The sequence below is a fragment of the Lampris incognitus genome, chromosome 7 (genome assembly GCF_029633865.1).
Source record: "Lampris incognitus isolate fLamInc1 chromosome 7, fLamInc1.hap2, whole genome shotgun sequence".
NCBI classification, from domain to species: Eukaryota; Metazoa; Chordata; class Actinopteri; order Lampriformes; family Lampridae; genus Lampris; species Lampris incognitus.
In genome coordinates, this window is record NC_079217.1 from 66,062,588 (window position 1) to 66,085,015 (window position 22,428).

Genomic DNA, 22,428 nt, shown 5'->3' on the forward strand with positions numbered 1-22,428 from the left:
GTGAAACTGTCTGTAGATTTTACTATTATGGTAGACTACTACAGTTAGTCATGCTGTTTAATTGAACTTGCGCCGTTCTGGTTTCAGTCTTTCCACAAGTTTTGGTCACAATGGTCTTGAGTTGGACTCAACACCACAAAGACCGAGACTTGACTTGGACTAAAGGCCAGGTCTGGATTTTCAAACCGATATCACGAGACTTCGTTCTTATATTGACGGAAATTAATCTGTTGAATCGTCCACCAGAGGACGACTGTTTAACTTTTGTCGTCCTGCACTGGACGAATTTAAGTCAATGGAGGTTTCAATGGACTGTCGTATCATTTCAAAACTGACAGGGTAGATCAGTCATGTTGTCACTAGCCAAGATATCGCTGTACAGTGACCCTAACCCTAACTCTAACCCTAACCCTAACTCTAACCCTAACACTAACACTAACCCTAACTCTAAACCTAACCCTAACGCTAACTCTAACCCTAACCCTAACTCTAACCCTAACTCTAACCCCTAACCCTAACTCTAACCCTACCTCTAACCCTAACCCTAACTCTAACACTAATTCTAACCCTAACCCTAACGCTAACTCTAACCCTAACTCTAACCCTAACCCTAACTCTAACCCTAACTCTAACTCTAACCCTAACTCTAACACTAACCCTAACTCTAACCCTAACTCTAACCCCTAACCCTAACTCTAACCCTAACTCTAACCCTAACTCTAACCCTAACCCTAACTCTAACCCTAACTCTAACACTAATTCTAACCCTAACCCTAACGCTAACCCTAACCCTAACTCTAACCCTAACTCTAACCCCTAACCCTAACTCTAACACTAACTCTAACCCTAACTCTAACCCTAACCCTAACTCTAACCCTAACTCTAACCCTAACTGCAAAAAAGTCTTTGCACTATGTAGTATATGAGTTTGAACATATACACAGAGTGTATATGCCTCTACTATAGGTAATACGACGGGAGGCCAGTAGGGGCGCTCTCAGGCGGATGCACGTAAGCAGAACTGAAGTCGGTTAGGACACACATGCCCGGTTGTTGTTCTTTGTTCCTGAATAAAGTTCATAAAAAGGACTACCCGCAGTCTCCTCATCAGTATAAACCACAACACACTACCAACACTACATCAATTAAAATTAGGTGAATGGCGGCAAACAACGCTACAAATCAGGATATTCAAGCAAAACGTGCAACCGTGAGTGACGCGTTACTCACGCGTTAAACACGGACGGACCGAGGGAGTTTAACCGCTCCTGGCGGCTGCAGAAGAAGAGCGCCGGACCTGCACGTGTCAGCAAGTCAACTTCAAACTAACGTGGAGACAACAAAGACAACGCCGCACCGCACAGGGAGCCGCCGCCGCAGCCGCACCGCCCAGCGCCGCCATGTTGGATTTGACGGTCCAGGGAAAGCTCCATCGACTTTAACTCGTCCAGTGCAGGACGGAAGAAGTGAAACAATGGTCCACCGGTGGACGATCCAGAAGATCGGCTCTCCTCAATAGAAGAAGGAAGTCTCCTGATACCATGTTGGGATTTTAGTGGTCTTGAGTACAAGACTGCTTTTCCAGATGTCTTAGTGCAGGAAACTCTACAGGTTCTCGTTCATCCGCTGATGAGTCCTGCTCAGCACAGGAACCACAGGGTCACATGTCAGGTTTCGGTTCGGTTCGGTTTTGGAACTGTTCTAAGTTGATCAAATATCCGGATTCGATGAGCTCCAAGTTGAACAAATCTCTTACTGAACTTCTTGCCATCAACATCCAGACCTTTGCCATCGGCTGCTGTGGCATTATAATAAAACCACAAACAGTCATGGTAAAGGTCATTACATCTTTACTGTGGATTCAACAGGTGATGAGGCCGTGCGGGCTCTTCTACACCCACACAGGCGACACACTTCTGACGTCACGCCATCTGGGGGGAAAACACACAAAAAACAAAAACAGGCCCAAACATCTGTGACTTGAAGATAATAAGTTGCCTTTTTATAATTTAGCAAAGAGCTTCAATACAGATTCGACTCTAGATTCAGATTCAGAAAAATGCCATCAAAACCCAAAGCTACTGACATATCAGGGGTGTTTGCTTGGCCTCCATCTTTTGGATGATGACTGAACAGGTCAGATCACGGCAGGATCAGACACCAGGATCCCTCGGGTGCAGCGGGCTGCAGGTTTGCGGAGAACTGGGTGCTGCAGACCTGATTCTGGGTTGGTCAGGTTTGTGTACACAACAGAGGAACTGGATCTACTGAAAGCCAGACCTCAATCCAAGATTTTGAAAGAGGAAAAACAAAACAGGGAAATTCCAGGACTCCAAGCAGAGCCCGTGATATTTGTGGGGGTGGTATCACGGTAGTAAGATCATTTTAAAAAGGTAAAGAAGACCATTTGATGAGAACTGTTTTATCTTACATCTCTCAAATTTAAAATGCAAATTCATAAAACTCCAGAGAAGACTGGACATACTTCCTGTTGTTTCAAGTCAGACAAACTTTATTCCAGGATAATGGAACATATTTACAGCCCTGTACACACAACAGAGATAACGGCAAACAGCTTCAGTTTTAATGCATAAATTATCCAATAAATAGGCAGTGAGACAGGGAACTGAGAGGACCGAAGATGATTCAACTCATTTTCAACTGAAGAACTTAAGAAATGGGGGACAGAGAGAAGTTCTTCTCTGCCAACTGCCCTTAAGCAAGGCGTGAATCCTCTACATGTGTAGTCACACTGGCAGAAACCTGTCTGAGTGTGTGAGGTGGATGAAATGGTGGATGCCTGCTGGTATGGATGGAGAGGAATGGGTTCATCATCACTATTGTGCTAACTAGCCTCGCGGTGACTGGGTATGGATCTTATGATGGACGGTTCCTCTCCCAGCCTCCAGGAGGCAGTGTCATTCATTCATTCTGAGGATTCTGTTGGTCCATTTTAAGCTTTGTCAAATGAAATGATATGACTGTTAACAACCCGCAACACACAGACAGTTACTCTGAGCGTTGTGTGATAAAGCTCCATGCTAGCAGTTCTCTGGACTGAAGGCACCGTGGGAGGTTCGTTTAATTACATTTAACCATGTTGTAAATAATAGTTTTATTATTTAATTCTCCAAGCACAAAGTTTAGATCCATATTGCTTCATATTCATGTAGTTCCATACTGGGAGCTGGCCGGTGAAACCAGTCGTGCTGTCGGCAGAGTCAGGGATGGAGTGCCTTGCTTAAGGGGTCACAGTAGTTGTTCAGGGGGGAACGGCTTTCCTTGGACTTTTCCCATGTCATCTGAGAATTCAGATCCACCAAAAGTGACCCTAACCTTAACCGAGTTGATAACAGAGCCCGAGTCATTAAACCATATTGGTGCTGCTGTCACACAGGGACCAACCACAAACAGGTCCCGGATCAGTATCGGGTCCTGAATCATAGTTTAAGAAACACTACTCTACAGCCAATGTGAGAGGCAGCAGAGTTGAAGGCAGCATTTGTTGATTAAGATCTGAAATAGTTTCACGGTATTTTGAAGAATGAAGACATGAATCGGACCACGGTGAGACCTGGCGTGCTGATATGTGATCAGAGGTTTATCAAGGCAGTGGTTCTTAGTTTAGCTTTCTCTACACGCCACCACCGTCAGTACATTGCCTTCAATACATCTGAACACAATGGAGAAGCATACTGTGACAAGGTCCGATCAGAATTCCACGTGTCCTTGGTAGAAATGATGGGGTTTGCCTGAGCAGACCTGGTTCAACTTGCTTGGCCCAAGAAGAATTCTGGGTTTGGTTTTAAACAGAGGAACTTTTTATCTGTCAAGAAAATAAATACTTTATAGACATGGCTTCAATTAAATTACTCTCGACCAGTAATACACAACCATGTACCATGGAGAATCATGTCTGTACTGGTCTTCATTCCAACCAACACCACACAAGCTGGTTTCACTGGTTAAAACTCCTTCATCCAGACAGGAGGACTAGTTAGTTAAACCAGATGGTGTCACGTTGAGTTTGAACGAAAACTTTCATACATATCTCTCTATGGTTGAGTATCTCGGCTCTAGATGATTATTCCTCCTAAAATTTCAACAGAAAACATTTTGCACAGGACTGTGGTGTCATGGGGGATAGAGATGCTTATAGAACAACCTGTATAAACCGTCGCTAGTAAATTCAAGCTAGCTAGCTCACGGATTCTCAACGGAGAGGCAAGTTGAGCAGAAAGACACTGAAAGCGACATCGTAGGCAGGCTGCATCTGGAAAAACAGTTTGTTTGAGGGATTTGATTGTCACAGCAACCATCTTGCTTCTTTTGGGAGCATAATGTCCCACGTCAGTTTAGTCACTTCCTCGTTCAGGGACACCCACTGAACCCTGGGAAATATAATCTCAAATATGATGCATATAAGAAATAAATATGTATTTTAGTACAAAATTGTCTGTCCTCTAAAATATTCTCCATTTCGTTGAGCCAGTCAGTGGAAAAGAGATTATTCTGTTGGTTCTTGTGAGTTGACTTCATGGTTCAAACAGGAAGTGTGCCGTCGATCAGATAAAACAGTGGAGGTGAACGCCACAGTGGATCTATGTTACGCCATCCTTCCTAGCCCACCATGGAGGTAAAACAGTAAAATCAATGTTTCTCTTGTCACTAAACTCCTAAAAAAAAAATCATTTAAAGAGTTCTACTGCGTCTTGGTCCAACATTCTGGTGCCAGTCATTGTTCTGATGTGTTGCCTTGGTTAACCGTCGGTTGTGTCCAGATTACATTCAGGGCGGGTACTTCCCTAAACTGACCAACCAGGGTCAATTAGAACACAAGAGGACATCTAAACAATGGCTGACTTTACAGGTTTGTCAAGTGGACAGACTGATGGCTGGTGGACAGAAGAGGTTCACGTCTCTCCAGAGAGACAATGATATAGTTTATCATCATTTAGCCTCTAGTTTTTATTGGCAGCCATGTTGTCCTCACAGTCCTCACCTGTGGCCACTGTTAAATAACTGGTGATCCTCTGACAGCCATTAATGGTACAAAGGGGAGTTTTATATATGACTGGTGTGTGGCTCTTTCTGTTCTAATGTCTGTGTGGGTACAGACATGTTTGGCTGACGGTACACTTGGTGTTTCTGGGTGTTGGTTGGACGGTGGATGAGATAACAAGGCACAAATGAATCATCTGATTGGCTCTTTTCTCTGCGGTGAGGTTCTGCTGGCTGAGTAGGTACCGTCCACCAGGTTCTGAGTGGGAGGTCCTACTTTAAAGGGCTGAAGTCAGAATTCTGAAGGAGACCAAACCCACCAGGGCAAGTTTATCTGAAACATATGTGTAATGATATCCTGTTGGACCGCTGTTACATCCTCTGCCCCCTGCTGGTGAACCCAGACGACTGTGTTTTGTTTTGTTTTTTGTCCTTGGAAATTTAAAGGCTTTGTTGTCATGTCGGTCTCGACAAGCGAGAGACGCTGGTGGTGCTCATGACTGATAGCTGAGTTGGTCGTTGTCCTGGAGGTCAGAGGTCAGGTCATATGGTCGCGCACAGCAGCAGAAGCAGGACAACAGGGGGTGGCATCTGTGAACAGAAAGGAGAAGTGAAAACATCATCCTATCAGGACAGTGGTTTTCTGACATTTACCATATGACTGCAGTTTTTAATTCTAGCCAATCACAAGGCTGAGTCCAGACACCCTACGGAGGAAACTCATTTCAGCCACTTGTATCTGCGATCTCACCCTTTCGGTCTCTACCCAAAGCTCAGGACCATAGGTGAGGGTTGGAACGAAGATTGACTGATAAATTGAGAGCTTTGCCTTCTGGCTCAGCTCCCCCTTCACCACAACGGTCCGGTAAAACGTCCGCATTACTGCTGATGCTGCACCAACCCGCCTGTCAATCTCCCGCTCCATCCTACCCTCACTCATGAACAAGACCCTGAGATACTTGGAACTCCTTCACTTGAAGGCAACTCATCCCCTCCGGGTTGGGGATGAGTTGTTGCCTCAAGTGAAGGAGTCACCCTGTGGTCACCCTGTGGACCCAGCACCTGCAGGGACCAGGGCATGCCGACTTCCGGCATCGCAGACTGGTCCTCGGGACGTGGAATGTCACCTCTCTCTAAATGTCAATAAGACAAGAGAAATCATTGTTGACTTTAGAAAGATCAGAGGAATTCACATGCCTATTTCCATCAATGGTTCATCTGTTGAACTTGAGGACAGTTTTAGATTTCTCTGTTTACACATCATAGACACCCTCACATGGTCTCAACACCAACTGCATCCTGAAAAGGCACAGCAGAGACTGTATTTTCTGAGGAACTTTTATGGCAGTAGCATGGAGAGTGTCTTGACAGGCTGTATCACAGTGTGGTTCGGCAACCTGACAGCTCAGGACTGCCAGAAAGGACTGTAAAGACAGCAGCAAAAATCACTGGCATGGAACTACCACAACTTCATAATATTTACACCACTCACTGCAAAAGGAAAGCCCAAAACATCATGAAGGACACCAGCTACCCTGCTCATGTTCTGTTCTCACTCCTTCCATCTAAAAAACACTACCGGAGCATCAAGTCACACACCACCCGTCTCAGTAATAGTTTCTTTCCACAGACAGTCAGGCTGCTGAACAGCTGACGCACCCATATGTACCTTACATTGTTGTGTTATTGTGTACTTTTCTATATGGTGTATATAATGTATGAATTCACTGTGTACATAGTCTGTATAGGTCTGGTGTAGTGATGGTGTAGGTCTGATGGTAGGGATGGTGTAGGAATGGTGTATGGATGGTGTAGGTCTGGTGTATGGATGGTGTAGGTCTGATGTAGGGATGGTGTAGGAATGGTGTAGGGATGGTGTAGGGTTGGTGTAGGTCTGGTGTAGGTCTGGTTTAGATCTGGTGTAGGGTTGGTGTAGGTCTGGTGTAGGGATGGTATAGATCTGGTGTAGGGATGATGTAGGTCTGGTATAGGGATGGTGTAGGTCTGGTGTGTCCTTGTGTCCTTCATGTTAAGGCAGAGAGAGCCAGAGCACAAGAATTTCATTGTATTCCAACACACATGATAATAAAGCTGGACTTGAACTCACTGTAGAGGTTAGCATTAAATAGGTTTAAGGTTTCATAAGCTATTGAACAATGTGAGCCTGCTGCAGAAGAACTCTGCTGACAAAGACAAAAATGTTAATGTAGAATTTAAGACCTCATAAATCGACATTTAAGAGACAACTTAATGACTTTTACGGTCTAACAGTTTGCTACACGTCTTCACGTGTCTTTAAAACATGTGGAGGGTTGGGAGATGGACGCTAACCTGACCCCTTTTGATTTTCCATGTGTTTGAAACAGTCCAGACTTCTAAAGACCTTTGACCTAGACTTGAATATCGTGGGATGGACAACTCTTCCTAAAGACATCGTGGAACGTCGTTCAGAGCACGTCTTTCTTCTGTAATGTGACGTATTTCCACGTAAAACAGAATACTGGGCGGGACAAAAGGTAGGGAGGGAGGTGATTTGATTGGACGGTGCAAAACATTTGATTATATTATTGGTTGGAATGTTGCTCGTCCACTCAGACCTGGTGACACAATCACAAAAACGTGTCTTATTTTACAGGAAGTCAAGCTTAATAGATTTTGATGGAAAATAAGTTAAACACAATTTTTGTGATTTTTTTTGGCATTAGTTGTTGAATAAGTGTATAATGTGACTAGCGAAGCGAGCTAACAAGTTGCAAAATCAGTTTTAAACAACTGTAGCGAATTCCGGGGGCAGCCGGGAACCGCCACAGCCGGGACGCGAACCCGGGTTGCCAAACCACAGGCGACTGCGCTAACCAGTCGACTAAAGGGTCCGACCCGTCAGCCAAGGGCCAGCGAGTCCACCCATCCGTGCATGCCACAGTACCCCCGCCTTCAGGAAGCACACCCACACTACCCCCGCCTTCAGGAAGCATGCCCACACAGTCCCACCATCCCACCTCCGACACCAATGTAGCGAATTCAGGGGGGCAGCCGGGAACTGCCACAGCTGGGATGTGAACCCGGGTCTACCGCACCACAGGCGACTACATTACCCAGTCGACTAAAGGGTCTGACCCATTAGCCAAGGGCTAGCGAGTCTACTCATTCATGCTTGTTACACTACCCCCTTCCTTCAGGAAGCGCGTCCCCGCACTTTGGCATATCATCTCCCTCACGCCACTGGGCGCACGCGCTTTCAATGGCCTCACGGTCTCACCATCCCAGGGTCGGCCCTTTTAGGTTGTCTTTAACATCAAACTCAGAAGTTGGGCCCCTTTTTCTTTCAGTCACATCATATATTTTTACCACAACAATGCATTAAACTATGAATGGTGTGAAAGCCTGCATGGTAGGAATAAGTGCTGTTTCTTCATATGCACAACTACATAGAGCTGAGGAGTAGAAGACAGTGCAGGTCTCAGTGACGGAGGACCAGTAGAGACTCTGAAGTCCACAAAGCAGAAAACTAAGATTGAAATGAGAGTCTCGGATGTGGTGTAAAACGGGATTACCCTTGAAGGGAAAGACAAAGATGAGGATGAGGAAGATGAATTTACCTGAATGTGCTTACGCCTCGCTGGCACTGCTGTTCCTGCTCAACTCTCTGATACCCTGCAGAATGCGTTTCATATGACCAACCTTCGCCACGCCCAGATCCTAGAGACACACACACACATTAACAACATAAAGTGCCGGAGTGGACACTTCCTGGTTGTCAGGGTAACGTACACCTAAGATGGCTGCCACAGGATCTTGACGTTTTCATAGAAACACGCATCGAAATGGCCCTGCATCCCCTCGCCATGGTCACCAATCACCCCTAACCCGCTGACTCCCATCGCCATAAATACATGATCAAGAGTTCTATGGCAGCCATCTTGAGTGTGATATGGATGGCACACATAGACAGAGACAAGCCCCCACCCCCTACTGCTGTCCTGTCCTATCAAGAGAGACCTTCTGTCCCCAAACCACTGAGGCCATGGGGAATTTTTCAGGAAAACATTCTTCTACCAAGACATGGGCCCAATCCCCCCTGCCCCCGCCCCTAACCCTAACCCTAGTTTTGGAGCGCACTCTACTGGGTAGCAGAGTGGCACTACGAGGGGTAGGGTTTGAAACCTTTACCTAGGAAATGGGACACCACTCATTACATCATCACCATCGCCGTCATGTCTGTGGCTCGGAATTTGATTAGTTGCCTGGTTTGCTCAGGAGTCCCTGGAACGTTCCAACATGGTTATAACATGATAGTACTATGGTACATGATCGTACTATCTATAGTACTCTACATGCTATATTAAAGCCTGTTGCTTGCTACCATTATCAACTATCATAATGACTAATCTGACCGAATTTGCAGGACAGAACAAGACAGATTAATCTATTGACAACAGCCAGGAAGCATGTTTACATGTCGGCTATTTCAGCGTCGTCCTGCCCAGAGAAATTCCTGCCCTGCACTGATATCAGATGAGGGGCAAGTGCAGAACATTTGCTGCTAGATAATATTTCAAGCTTCATACATGGGACATGGAAATAACTGCATTGTCACTCATAAATCATCATTTACATGAAGTTCCGTCGACATCCTGCAGATGTTTTTCTGAAAGTCTTGTTCCAACGATCCAGGTACACATTCCTTTGCATCTACATGAAACTAAGATATTCCAATGGATTGTAAAACTTTTTTGCATGAGTGTTAGCGAAGATATACACATTTATGGGTTTCTTTCCCCATACCAGTAGCCATGTTCCATGTTACACTGCTTCAGTTCACAAAGCATTCTGGGAATTTTTTCTACCACTGCATTTGGAGTCTGCATCTGAAAACGCTCCATTTGGAGGGCTAGTTGGCCACTACCCCTTGATCCCCGAAAGAAACGGGACACCCTATCCTACGCAGCCAAGCGCAAAATGGAAGGGTAGGGCCAAGGGGGAATTAGGGTTGGGCAATGGACACCCATCAGTCCATCTATTCATTATCCATTCATTCATTCATCATCTATCAATCAATCAATCAATCAACCATCCATCTATCCATCCATCCGTCCAATCATGATTTATTCATTCATGCATCCTTCAAGCTAGGTAATCATTCAGTCATCCATCAGGCTTGTCAGCTGTCTTGACAGCTAGCCATCAGCCTAATTAGACATCCATTTAACGAGCTAGTCTGTCAGTCATTCATCCTCCCTCCATCTTGTTAGTCGGTGTTAGTAAGGATGCTACCTTCAGGTCTCTCCTCTCCAGGTGAAGGAGTTCGGCCCCACGGACATCATGTCCGATAAAGATGTCCTTATACTCCTGGAGAGAGATGAGCTCCAGCCACGCCCCCACCTCCTCCGTACCCCACTGGTGAACTGTGACCACAGGAAGTGATTCAGACAGACAGACAGACAGACAGGAAACAGCCCAACAGCAGAAACACCACAGAAGCCCGGTCAAAACAACCCACAGATCACAATTTTTTATTCTCGACAAATCTGAGCAGCACACTGTGGTATTTTAAAGCTTTATTCACGCTCTCGTATCCCACCTTGAATATTCTCTTTTCACGTTGTCTTTCCACAACAACATGAGCTAACGTGCCAATCTGTGGGACATCAGACCTGATAACAAGTACCTCAACATGGAGGCTTTAACAGGATCGAAATGGATTCTTTGACCGGGGCAGAGAAAAAGACACCACAACCCCCACAGCGCCACCCCGTGGTCCATATACAAACAGGACCAGGAAGCTGGCCAATCAGAGCCTGTGTTTCTAAATATCTATACCCAATCACTGCAATGGAGCCAGACAGGTGACGTGTGTGGGAGGCCGAGGAACCCAATAAACCCAGAAAGCAGAATAATTTTACAAACCCTGAATCCAGCCCAAATCAACTCAGCGGACCAGAACCTCTATTCACCATAAACACATTGAGGTGAGACAGAAAGAGTGATGCAGAGAAAGACAGAAGGCGGCAGAAGGTACCTGGAAGAGAGAGAGTAGCACAGGTCTCCCTGTTCTTGTTGTTCTTGTCCTTCTTGAATTTGGGGACGAGTCGGAACTTTGTGCTACGACTTCTCTTATCTGTCAGAACACCCTGCAGAGGCACAGATGGGCAGATGGTACATGAGCAAATCTTTCATTTCATTGTTTCAGACAGCAATTCAGAACTACAGGACAGACAGTAGGGGACGGAGATACAAGTCATTATTAAATCAATTATTACTGGAACTGCTACTACTATTACTGTGATAATTATTAGTACTAATATTTTTATATTTTATATTCATTCAATTTATTTCATATTCATTTAATTTTTAAATTATTTTTATATTTTAAATATTCTGAATTTTTATATTTTATAGATTTATGTTTTATATATCTTTAATTTTATATATTTTTGATTTTTATATTTTATATATTTAAAATTTTTATATTATTTTTATATTTATATTTCATATATCTTTTATATATTTAGTTTTATATTCATTCAGTTTATTTTATTTATTTATTCATATTTTGTGCATTGACTGTAAAGCACTTTGTAACTGTTTTTAAAAGTGCTATATAAATAAAAATTTGCTTGCTTGCTATTACTAATAATACTGCTGTTACTAATAACACTGCTGTTACTAATAATACTGCTGTTACTAATATCACTGCTGTTACTAATAATACTGCTATTACTAATAACACTGCTGTTACTAGTAATACTGCTGTTACTAATAATATTGCTGTTACTAATAACACTGCTGTTACTAATAATACTGCTATTACTAATAACACTGCTGTTACTAATAATACTGCTATTACTAATAACACTGCTGTTGTGGCAGCCACACAGTTACTAATAACACTGCTGTTACTAATAAAACTGCTATAGCTAATAACACTGCTGTTACTAATAATACTGCTGTTACTAATAATACTGCTGTTACTAATAATACTGCTGTTACTAATAACACTGCTGTTACTAATAATACTGGTATTACTAGCATTACTATTACCACTATGATTAAAGCCTCCTACAGACTGCAGGACTTCAGCAGGCCTATAAGTTTGCTGCAGGCCACACTGTGTGATGTGATCTAATAAACTTGGTACCACATCAAGTGTGATGTGTGTAGCCTGTACGATGACAACACTACTGAATCACAGGCTACGACACAAGTCCATAAAAACATCATCAGCGTGTGCATGCTGCATCAGCGCACATCATCAGTCTACACCACCGGCAGAGCAACATGACGCCCAGCAAGAATTGAGTTCTTTCAGTAGTTGCCGCACCTCGTTTTGTTGCTGGTTGTGTTGAATCCAGGGCATTTGGGTCACAGATGCTGACAGTGTGTTTGTTTGTGTTTAGCGCCAGCAAAGATTGTGCGTGGCGTTGATCAGTGGTCATGTTGCGCTGCATTTCCATTGGTTGGTCAGTAGACGCAGGTCACATTGTGAGACGGTCGTCCTACATTTCTGGCCCTGTCAGACTTTTGTCCCCGCTTATCTTCGGTCGCACAACCGTAATAACGACCGTCTTTGGACCTGTCTCACAGTGCGACGTAGGACCACCGGTTTGGAGCCACGACCAAAGATGTCTCACGTTTAGTCCTCTTTCTTCTGAGACGGCCCCATCACACAGTCTGTAGGAGGCGTTAGAGGGTTGAGATCTTGGATCAGACTTTTCCCAAAAGATGGAATGAACTCCTGTCTCTGATCAGAGACCAGAGTCCCTTACTTCATTTAAGACCTAAAAACTTTCCTCCTCCAGGTCTTCCAGGTCTCCACACATGCTCTCTAAGCAGGACTGCAATACCAACCTGCTCATTTTAAAACTCATTACTTTTCTCATAACGAGTTTTCTTTTTTGGGGGGAGGGGGATTTTTCTCCCCAATTGTACTTGGCCAATTACCCCACTCTGCTCCACCCCCTCTGCTGATCCGGGGAGGGCTGCAGACTACCACGTCTCCTCCCATACATGTGGAGTCCCCGGCTGCTTCTTTTCACCTGACAGTGAGGAGTTTCACCAGGGGGACGTAGCGTGTGGGAGGATCACGCTATTCCCCCCCAGTTCCCCCTCCCCCTCAAACAGGCGCCCCGGCCGACCAGAGGAGGCGCTAGTGCAGCGACCAGGATACATACCCACATCCGGGTCCCCACTCGCAGACACGGCCAATTGTGTCTGTGGGGACGCCCGACCAAGCCGGAGGTAACACGGGGATTCAAACCGCCGATCCCTGTGTTGATTTATAGGCAACGGAATAGACCGCTACGCCACCCAGACGGCCCAGTCTTATGAATACCTTTAGAAGAAAGTGTCTGCTAAATGAGAACATTTAATAATGTATTACTGCTGCTGCTGCTGCTAATACAGCAAATATTACTACTACTACTTCAGCAACTGCTGCTGCTACCACTATTGCCACTACTACTACTACTACTACTACTACTACTACTAATAATAATGATAATAACATTAATAAAAATGATAACAATAATAACAATTTAACTGCGACCACAACTACTACTACCACCAGTAGTACTACTACTACTCCTGTGTAGTACTAACCTCGTGTTCTGAGGGTTCTAGCAGTGGACCGAGCCAGGAGATGTCAGACAGCCGTCGGAGGTTCTGGGCGACGGAGCTCAGAGCTCCTTTCAGCTGCTCCTGCTGAGGAGGATCCAGCTGCTGCAGAGGAACCACACACACACACACACCATCAGAACCAGAACCACCAGGACTCGCTTCACACAGACCACACAAACCAGTCCAGCTCCACCACACACAACCATCATCTGTTTGTGTCTGCACTGGTTCCGTTTAAGCCACAGGTTTGAGAGAGACATGGAGATCAAGATACGCAGAACCAGTAGCAGTTTTCACAAAAATTAGTGGATGTCCAATACACTTAATAAAAGGAGAGCGACAGACAGAAAGAGGCAGACAGACAGACAGAAAGCGAGACAGAAAGAGACAGACAGACAGACAGAAAGAGACAGACAGACAGACAGAAAGAGACAGACAGACAGACAGACAGAAAGAGACAGACAGACAGACAGACAGACAGACAGACAGAAAGAGACAGACAGACAGACAGAAAGACAGACAGACAGACAGACAGACAGACAGACAGACAGACAGACAGACAGACAGACAGACAGACAGAAAGAGACAGACAGACAGACAGACAGACAGACAGACAGACAGACAGACAGGAAGAGACAGGCAGACAGACAGACAGGAGGAGACAGGCAGAAAGAGCAGATAAACAGTTACCATGGACATCTTTCCAGCCAGCAGCAGTTCTGTCTCATTGTGTAAAGCCTTCACATTACTGACCATCTGGACCAGAGCCTAGAGACACAGACAGACAGGTAGACAGACAGGTAGATCGTTAGACAGGTATATATAAAAGAAAATCAGGTGAACTTTAGAGGACAGCAGACTCATTTGTGTTTAATAACTCCGCTGTATACTTATAAAAGCAGATGAAACCTCTTTACTCTTCAAATCCATCATCCTCATCATCCTCATCATCATCAAATACCTACCACGAACTTACTGCTATGAAGTAATTACTAACTAAATACTTCTAAGTAACGCGTGCTGACTGCTGAGGCTGACTGCAGCGGGTTAATAGAGGACTTGATAGGAAGGAGGTGGCGTACCCCGGAGCTCTTGGAGTTGGCGTAGACGATGTCCATGGCCTTGGAGCTGGCGTTGACGGCGTGGGCCAGCTCTTGCTCCATGCTGTGGTGGGACTGGGCAATCTCCCGGATGCTGGAGGAAAACACACACACCTGAACACTGACAACTCACCAGTCTGAACACAACCTGCGGTTAGATGGTGAACACACTTACTTCAGACAAACTGAACATACTTCATCTGTGGAGACGCTAACTGTTGCATGCTGGGATACCCAGCATTCCTGATGGAGTTTCTTCACATGAAGCATTTAAAATGAAGACCTGACAAGTTTGTGTTGGGTTCTGAACCTTAACGCCTGCAGGACCTTCTGTATGTTCTTGATGGGGCGATGTAGAACATAGTAATACTAGATATTAGCACTTCCCTCAACACAGCAAGTCATGCCAAGTATCACTGCTGCAGGCGCAACAAGGATCCTCGCTCCAGCAAACACTAACAACCCAGCAACAAAACAACTTTAACATTTGGAGTAACCCTCCAAATCCATCGTGATGACAGCTGAAGCTTGATGTTGGCTGTGGAGGAAGTGTGGAAGCGGTTTTCTGAGCTGAATGAGAATTATCCAGCAGTCCCTGTTGATCTGCATTGTGTTGGAGCTGTGTGACCATTATGAGCTACAGGAGGAACGTAAATGTGAGCTATATATATATATATATATATATATATATATATATATATATATATATATATATCAAACTCTCCTGTACGGGATGACGGGTTGTCTGAACCCCGTCACAGAGAAATGTGTGTTTCCAGAAACCAGTGTCTTCGAACCACAAAACCAAAATGTGTGGTCAAATGTTCACAGTGTTGTGAGAAGAACCTTCGTCTTGAATCTGTCCACTCCCAGAGGATCTAGTTCTAACTGGTGTACCCCGGGGGAGTTTTCATAGCCTGAGTGTTATTAGATGTCTTATTTCTTGTCACTGATCTGCTTTTAGTGATGTCTGTGTAAAGGTGGATGCTTGGCTGTAGTTCAGAGGTGCAGCGGTGTTGTTCTGACAGGAAGTCAAATTCGCCTGCACACCGATGTGCTGTCAAGTATTACCAAGCCGTTCTTTTACTGTACCAGTTTTTATCCCGTTGCAAATATTACCAGAACAGTACCAAGAAGTGACTGTAAATACTACTACTACATTATCAAAAGAAAGTACTTCCTGCCAGAACAGTACCCAGAAATGTAGTAAATTAATTTTTGTGGATGAAGATTCTTTACTTTGCTGTTCTCTGGATGACAAATTCATATTTCCTGTTTGAAAACTTGTTAAATGTGTATCCATGTGTATCCATATTAACGCGTTAACACTGTATCAGTGTGTAGCAAATTCAGGGGGTAGCCCAGGAACCGCCGCAGCCAGGACGTGAACCTGGATCTCCCGCACCACGGGCGACTACGTTATCCAGTCCACTAAAGGATCCGACCCTTTAGCCGGTTCCCGGCTGCCCCATAATTCGCCACATTGGTGTCAGAAGTAATTTAGACATGAACGTGGGTCTCCCGCACCACGGGCGACTATGTTAACCAGTCGACTAGTTAACATAGTCGCCCGTGATGCAGCAGACCCAGGTTCACGTCCCGGCTGGGGCAGTTCCTGGCTGCCCCCCTAACTCTCTACGTTGGTGTCAGAAGTGATATCCCGCTTCCGACGCCAATTTAGCGAACTGGGACGTGAACCTGGGTCTCCCACACCACGGGTGACTAGGTTAACCAGTCGACAAAAAGTTCCGACCTGTTAGCCAAGGGCTAGCGAGTCTAGTCATCCGTGGTCGTTACAAGTGCTTAACCGGGTGTGTTTGGTGGGTCCTACCTGTGGATTAGGGCTCCAGCAGCCTGACCAAACTGGCTCACGAGAGCTGAGTCTTCCTCAGAGACCATCTCCGGCTGGGAGGACAGCGGCGGCTGAGCCCGCGGGAACTCACACTTCTGTTTGTCCTCCCACGACTTCAGGGTGCTCTCAAAGGCCTGGACACACCACAGGTATTTAAATGAGTCAGTCTCTCTCTCTCTGCACCCTTCCCTCTGTGTCTCTCCACCATTCCATGGAGTAGATAAGGGCTTACTAAATACTACGTAGGAGAAAAGTCTCCAGACTGTTCTAGTTCTTCTTTTCTGTGGTGACCATACAAGTGTCACATGTTCTAGAGTGTGATGTGTTCAGCCCAGCAGGCCGAGGCCGGCAGTACTGACCCGGTCTCTGGTGAGGGTCTGCGTTCGATTCTTGTGGATGATTTTGATGTAGCCCGGTGGCTGGACCCACGCCTCCCCATCCACCTGCACCGGAACCCCCTCATCCCCCAGGATGGTGATCTTCACTGTCCGACACTACCACACACCACAACCAGTTACACACACACACACACAGACACACACCAGAACCAGCCAGACACACACCACAACCAGTCAGACAGACAGACACCAAAACAAGTTAGACACACACACCAGAACCAGTCACACGCACACACCACAACCAGTCAGACACACACTCACCAGAACCAGTCACATGCACACACCACAACCAGTCAGACACACACCAGAACCAGTCAGACACACACTCAGCAGAACCAGTCAGATACACACTCAGCAGAACCAGTCAGATACACACTCAGCAGAACCAGTCAGATACACACTCAGCAGAACCAGTCAGACACACACTCAGCAGAACCAGTCAGATACACACTCAGCAGAACCAGTCAGATACACACTCACAGAACCAGTCAGACACACACTCACAGAACCAGTCAGACACACACTCACAGAACCAGTCAGACACACACTCAGCAGAACCAGTCAGATGCACACTCAGCAGAACCAGTCAGATACACACTCAGCAGAACCAGTCAGATACACACTCACAGAACCAGTCAGACACACACTCACAGAACCAGTCAGACACACACTCAGCAGAACCAGTCAGATGCACACTCAGCAGAACCAGTCAGATACACACTCAGCAGAACCAGTCAGATACACAGACGGTCAGACAGACAGATAAGAGGCGGAGCGAGACACACAGACACACAGAGACACACAGACAGACAGAGACACACAGACAGACAAGACAAACAGAAACACAGACACAGAGAGAGAGAGAGACACACACACACACACACACACACACACACACACACAGACACAGACAAACAGACACAAAGACAGACAAGACAGAGACACACACAGACAGACATAGACAGACAGACAGACATAGACAGACAGACACACAGACAGTCAGACAGAAAGACAAAAGACAGAGCGAATCAGACAGACAGACAGACGGACAGACAGACGGACAGACAGACAGACACACAGACAGTCAGACAGAAAGACAAAAGACAGAGCGAATCAGACAGACAGACAGACAGAAAGACACACAGAGACAGACAGAGAGACAGACAAGACAGACACACAGAGACACAAACACAGACAGACAGACAGACCTGTGCAATGCGGTGGTGTTGCAGGTTGATGACTCTGGATACCGCCATCTGCATGCTGCCAAACACGGCCACAACTTCCAGGATCTTATCATCAAACGATGGAGCTGAGAAGGTCTGAAGAGACAAGAGAGAGACATCTTATATACTGTTTTAAATCTCCTGAAACTGGAAGGTTCAGAAGGTCTGGAGAGACGAGAGAGAGACATCTTATATACTGTTTTAAATCTCTTAAGTGGAAGGTTCAGAAGGTCTGGACAGAAGAGAGAGAGACATCTTATATACTGTTTTACATCTCTTAAACTGGAAGGTTCAGAAGGTCTGGAGAGACGAGAGAGAGACATCTTATATACTGTTTTAAATCTCTTAAGTGGAAGGTTCAGAAGGTCTGGACAGAAGAGAGAGAGAGAGAGAGACATCTTATATGCTGTTTTAAATCTCTTAAACTGGAAGGTTCAGAAGGTCTGGACAGAAGAGAGACGAGACATCTTATATGCTGTTTTACATCTCTTAAACTGGAAGGTTCAGAAGGTCTGGACAGAAGAGAGACGAGACATCTTATATGCTGTTTTAAATCTCTTAAACTGGAAGGTTCAGAAGGTCTGGAGAGAAGAGAGAGAGACATCTTATATATTGTTTTAAATCTCCTGAAACTGGAAGGTTCAGAAGGTCTGGACAGAAGAGAGAGAGACATCTTATATACTGTTTCAAATCTCTTAAACTGGAAGGTTCAGAAGGTCTGGACAGAAGAGAGAGAGAGACATCTTATATACTGTTTTACATCTCTTAAACTGGAAGGTTCAGAAGGTCTGGACAGAAGAGAGACGAGACATCTTATATGCTGTTTTACATCTCTTAAACTGGAAGGTTCAGAAGGTCTGGACAGAAGAGAGACGAGACATCTTATATGCTGTTTTAAATCTCTTAAACTGGAAGGTTCAGAAGGTCTGGACAGAAGAGAGACGAGACATCTTATATGCTGTTTTACATCTCTTAAACTGGAAGGTTCAGAAGGTCTGGACAGAAGAGAGACGAGACATCTTATATGCTGTTTTAAATCTCTTAAACTGGAAGGTTCAGAAGGTCTGGAGAGAAGAGAGAGAGACATCTTATATACTGTTTCAAATCTCTTAAACTGGAAGGTTCAGAAGGTCTGGACAGAAGAGAGACGAGACATCTTATATACTGTTTTAAATCTCCTGAAACTGGAAGGTTCAGAAGGTCTGGACAGAAGAGAGAGAGACATCTTATATACTGTTTCAAATCTCTTAAACTGGAAGGTTCAGAAGGTCTGGACAGAAGAGAGACGAGACATCTTATATATTGTTTTAAATCTCTTAAGTGGAAGGTTTAGCAGGAAAACACTTCCACACATTCCCACCTTGAAGCTACAGGATAAATCTGTGTTCCTGCTAATGAAGGATGTGTTATTTTCATGTCATGTCATCTCACATCATCTCACACCACACTCAACATCAGCAACACATGAAGAACAGCTGAGGTCCACTTTGCACTGAGGTTCTAAAGGCAGAAAATAAAGTCATGATGAAAATGACTTGTTAGAATTACACCATGACTCTCCAACACATGTGCTCCTCTGGTGCTCTCCTTGATGTCTCCTCCTACTTCTTCTCCCTGGTAAAGGTTTAGGGAGTTGTTCTTATCTGATGTGAGGGTCTAGGACACGATGTTGTGTTGCTGTAAAGCCCACTGAGGCACATCTGTAATTTGTGATACTGAGCTACACAAATAACATGGACGTCACTTCATGCACATGCACTGCATGTCACACAGACAGACTGGTAGACAGACAGGCAGACACAGAGATAGACAGACAGACAGGTAGAAAGACAGCTGGACAGACAGACAGGTAGACAGGCAGACAGGTAGACACACAGCTGGACAGACAGACAGGTGGGCAGACAGACAGACAGACAGACAGACAGACAGGTAGACACATAGGTGGACAGAAAGGTAGACAGACAGACAGGTAGACAGACAGACAGGTAGTCAGACAGGCAGACTCACACACAGATAGACAGGCAGACAGGTAGACACACAGCTGGACAGACAGACAGGTGGGCAGACAGACAGACAGACAGGTAGACATATAGGTGGACAGAAAGGCAGACAGACAGACAGGTAGACAGACAGGTAGACTCACGTCATCCTCCTTGGTTCCTCCCCAGAAGTTGGTTCCTCCCGCATAACTTGGAATATTTAACACAGCAATTCCCTGAAGACTGGGCAAGGGGATAGGCCGGCCATCACACTGCGCACACACACACACACACACACACACACACACACACGCTTGTCACACCTTCATCCTGGGAATCCCCCTTTCACCACCAGAGGGCGCCAACACGAGGTCATGCTGATGTCAGGTTGTAATTTGATACCAGTAGTGACGTCACATGACCGGACAGTGACGTCATGTCTTTTACAACGTGGTTTCTAACGTGCTGTTGTGTAATGATTGCTTTAAACACTGTCTTAAATAACAAACAGCGTTGATGGTGTCCAGTTAAAACGGCAGTGTCCGATGGCAAACTGCCCAACACACCCACCACCAATGTGAGGGTCTAGGGACAGCGGGTGGCAGCAGGGCCTTTTCCTATCGGGCTCCATTGTTGAGGAATAACCTGCCTGCTGCCATCAGACCATCAGAGTCTGTTGAGTCTTTACATCCACACTTAAAACTCATCTTTTTGCCTTAACCTACAATTAGCTGCCTTTACGTTGAGTGCTTCACAACCTGTACTGGATGGCGGGTTGGTTTTCTGTCTCAATGAATTTACTAACCACTGTTCTGCCGACCAGATTATAGAGTATAGATTACAGAGTCTAGATTATGACTAATTGATGACTTAATTGATTATGGCTAATGACTATTGCAAACTGTTCTCTTCTCTAACATGTCTTTTCTCTCTCTCTGAATGACGTCTCCTCCTTTCTCTTTCTCTGTGTTTGAACGGTGTCAGGTGAGTCTCTCTTGCGAGCATGTGCAGTCGGTTCTCCTCCCAGGTCTCCGTGGTGATGGGCGTCGCCATTTGGATGCTGCCTGCCCTTCCTCTCCTCACATAAGTTTTTCTTTTTTTACATGATGATGCTGGTCGCGTGGCCTGGGTCCTGGACTGATCCGTTGGCATGTGGACACTGCTTGGCATCCTGTGCATCATGTTCTTCATAAATGTGATGTCCATTATAATTCTGTTGTCCTCTTTCAGTGTTGTGTTGTGTAAACTGCGTCAACACAACATCCACTGCACGCTGTCCATCTTGGGAGAGAGATCCTCCTCTGGTGCTCTCCCTGAGGGTTCTTCCTAGTTTTTCTCCCCGTTAAAGGTTTATTTTAGGGAGTGGTTCCTCATCCCATGAGAGGGTCTAAGGACAGGATGTTGTGTTGCTGTTAAGCCTCACTGAGGCACATTTGTAATTTGTGATATCAGGCTATACAATAAAATTGATTTGATTTGATGTTGTGTTGCTGAAGCCTCCTACAGACTGTGTGATGGGGCCGTCTCAGAAGAAAGAGGACTAAAGGTGGTGACATCTTTGGTCGTGGCTCCAAACCGGTGGTCCTACGTCGCACTGTGAGACAGGTCCAAAGACGGTCGTTATTACGGTTGTGCGACCGAAGATAAGCTGGGGACAAAAGTCTGACAGGGTCAGAAATGTAGGACGACCGTCTCACAATGTGACTGCTGCTACCACCTACGTCTACTGACCAGCCAATAGAAATGCAGCACAACATGACCACTGATCAACGCCACGCACAATCTTTGCTGGCGCTAAACACAAACAAACACACTGTCTGCATCTGTGACCCAAATGCCCTGGATTCAACACAACCAGCAACAATTCGAGCCGTGGTGACTATCAAAAGGACTCGAGTCCTGCTGGGCGTCACGTCGCTCTACCGGCGGTGTAGATTGAGGATGTGCGCTGATGCAGCACACACGCTGATGATGTTTTTATGGACTTGTGTCGTAGCCTGTGATTCAGTAGTGTTGTCATCGTACAGGCTACACACATCACACTTGATGTGGTACCAGGTTTATTAGATCACATCACACAGCGTGGCCTGCAGCAAACTTACAGGCCTGCTGAAGTCCTGCAGTCTGTAGGAGGCTTTAGACACGTCTGTCATGTGTGATGCTGGGCTACACAAGTCAAACTGACTTGACTGTCACGTTTCAGCTTTGTTAATGATGGGACAGGTACACACAGTACACCTGGGTCATGTGGTGTCA

The 22,428-nt window shown here is 45.5% G+C and overlaps 2 protein-coding genes across 6 annotated transcripts in view; both read right to left on the reverse strand.

Moving 5' to 3' along the window:
* Nucleotides 1-1,284, reverse strand: part of LOC130116109 (coagulation factor IX) — a 30,362-nt gene extending 29,078 nt beyond the window's left edge. Inside the window, exon 1 of the mRNA XM_056284057.1 lies at nucleotides 1,231-1,284. The gene's annotated coding sequence lies outside the window, so the exon portion shown is untranslated. The remainder of the gene's footprint in view (nucleotides 1-1,230) is intronic.
* A 1,211-nt stretch (nucleotides 1,285-2,495) lies between these two features.
* The window catches only part of LOC130116107 (diacylglycerol kinase delta-like), an 88,550-nt gene continuing 68,617 nt past the window's right edge, over nucleotides 2,496-22,428 (reverse strand). For all 5 annotated transcript variants that reach the window (XM_056284056.1, XM_056284052.1, XM_056284055.1 and 2 more), the window contains 11 exons: nucleotides 20,337-20,444; nucleotides 18,176-18,289; nucleotides 16,929-17,063; nucleotides 16,549-16,703; nucleotides 14,700-14,811; nucleotides 14,308-14,385; nucleotides 13,600-13,719; nucleotides 11,021-11,132; nucleotides 10,276-10,406; nucleotides 8,601-8,700; nucleotides 2,496-5,592 (listed from right to left, as the gene is read on the reverse strand). In XM_056284056.1, coding sequence (XP_056140031.1) covers nucleotides 8,611-8,700; nucleotides 10,276-10,406; nucleotides 11,021-11,132; nucleotides 13,600-13,719; nucleotides 14,308-14,385; nucleotides 14,700-14,811; nucleotides 16,549-16,703; nucleotides 16,929-17,063; nucleotides 18,176-18,289; nucleotides 20,337-20,444 — 1,155 coding nt within the window. In that variant the 3' untranslated portion in view covers nucleotides 2,496-5,592; nucleotides 8,601-8,610. The remainder of the gene's footprint in view (nucleotides 5,593-8,600; nucleotides 8,701-10,275; nucleotides 10,407-11,020; nucleotides 11,133-13,599; nucleotides 13,720-14,307; nucleotides 14,386-14,699; nucleotides 14,812-16,548; nucleotides 16,704-16,928; nucleotides 17,064-18,175; nucleotides 18,290-20,336; nucleotides 20,445-22,428) is intronic.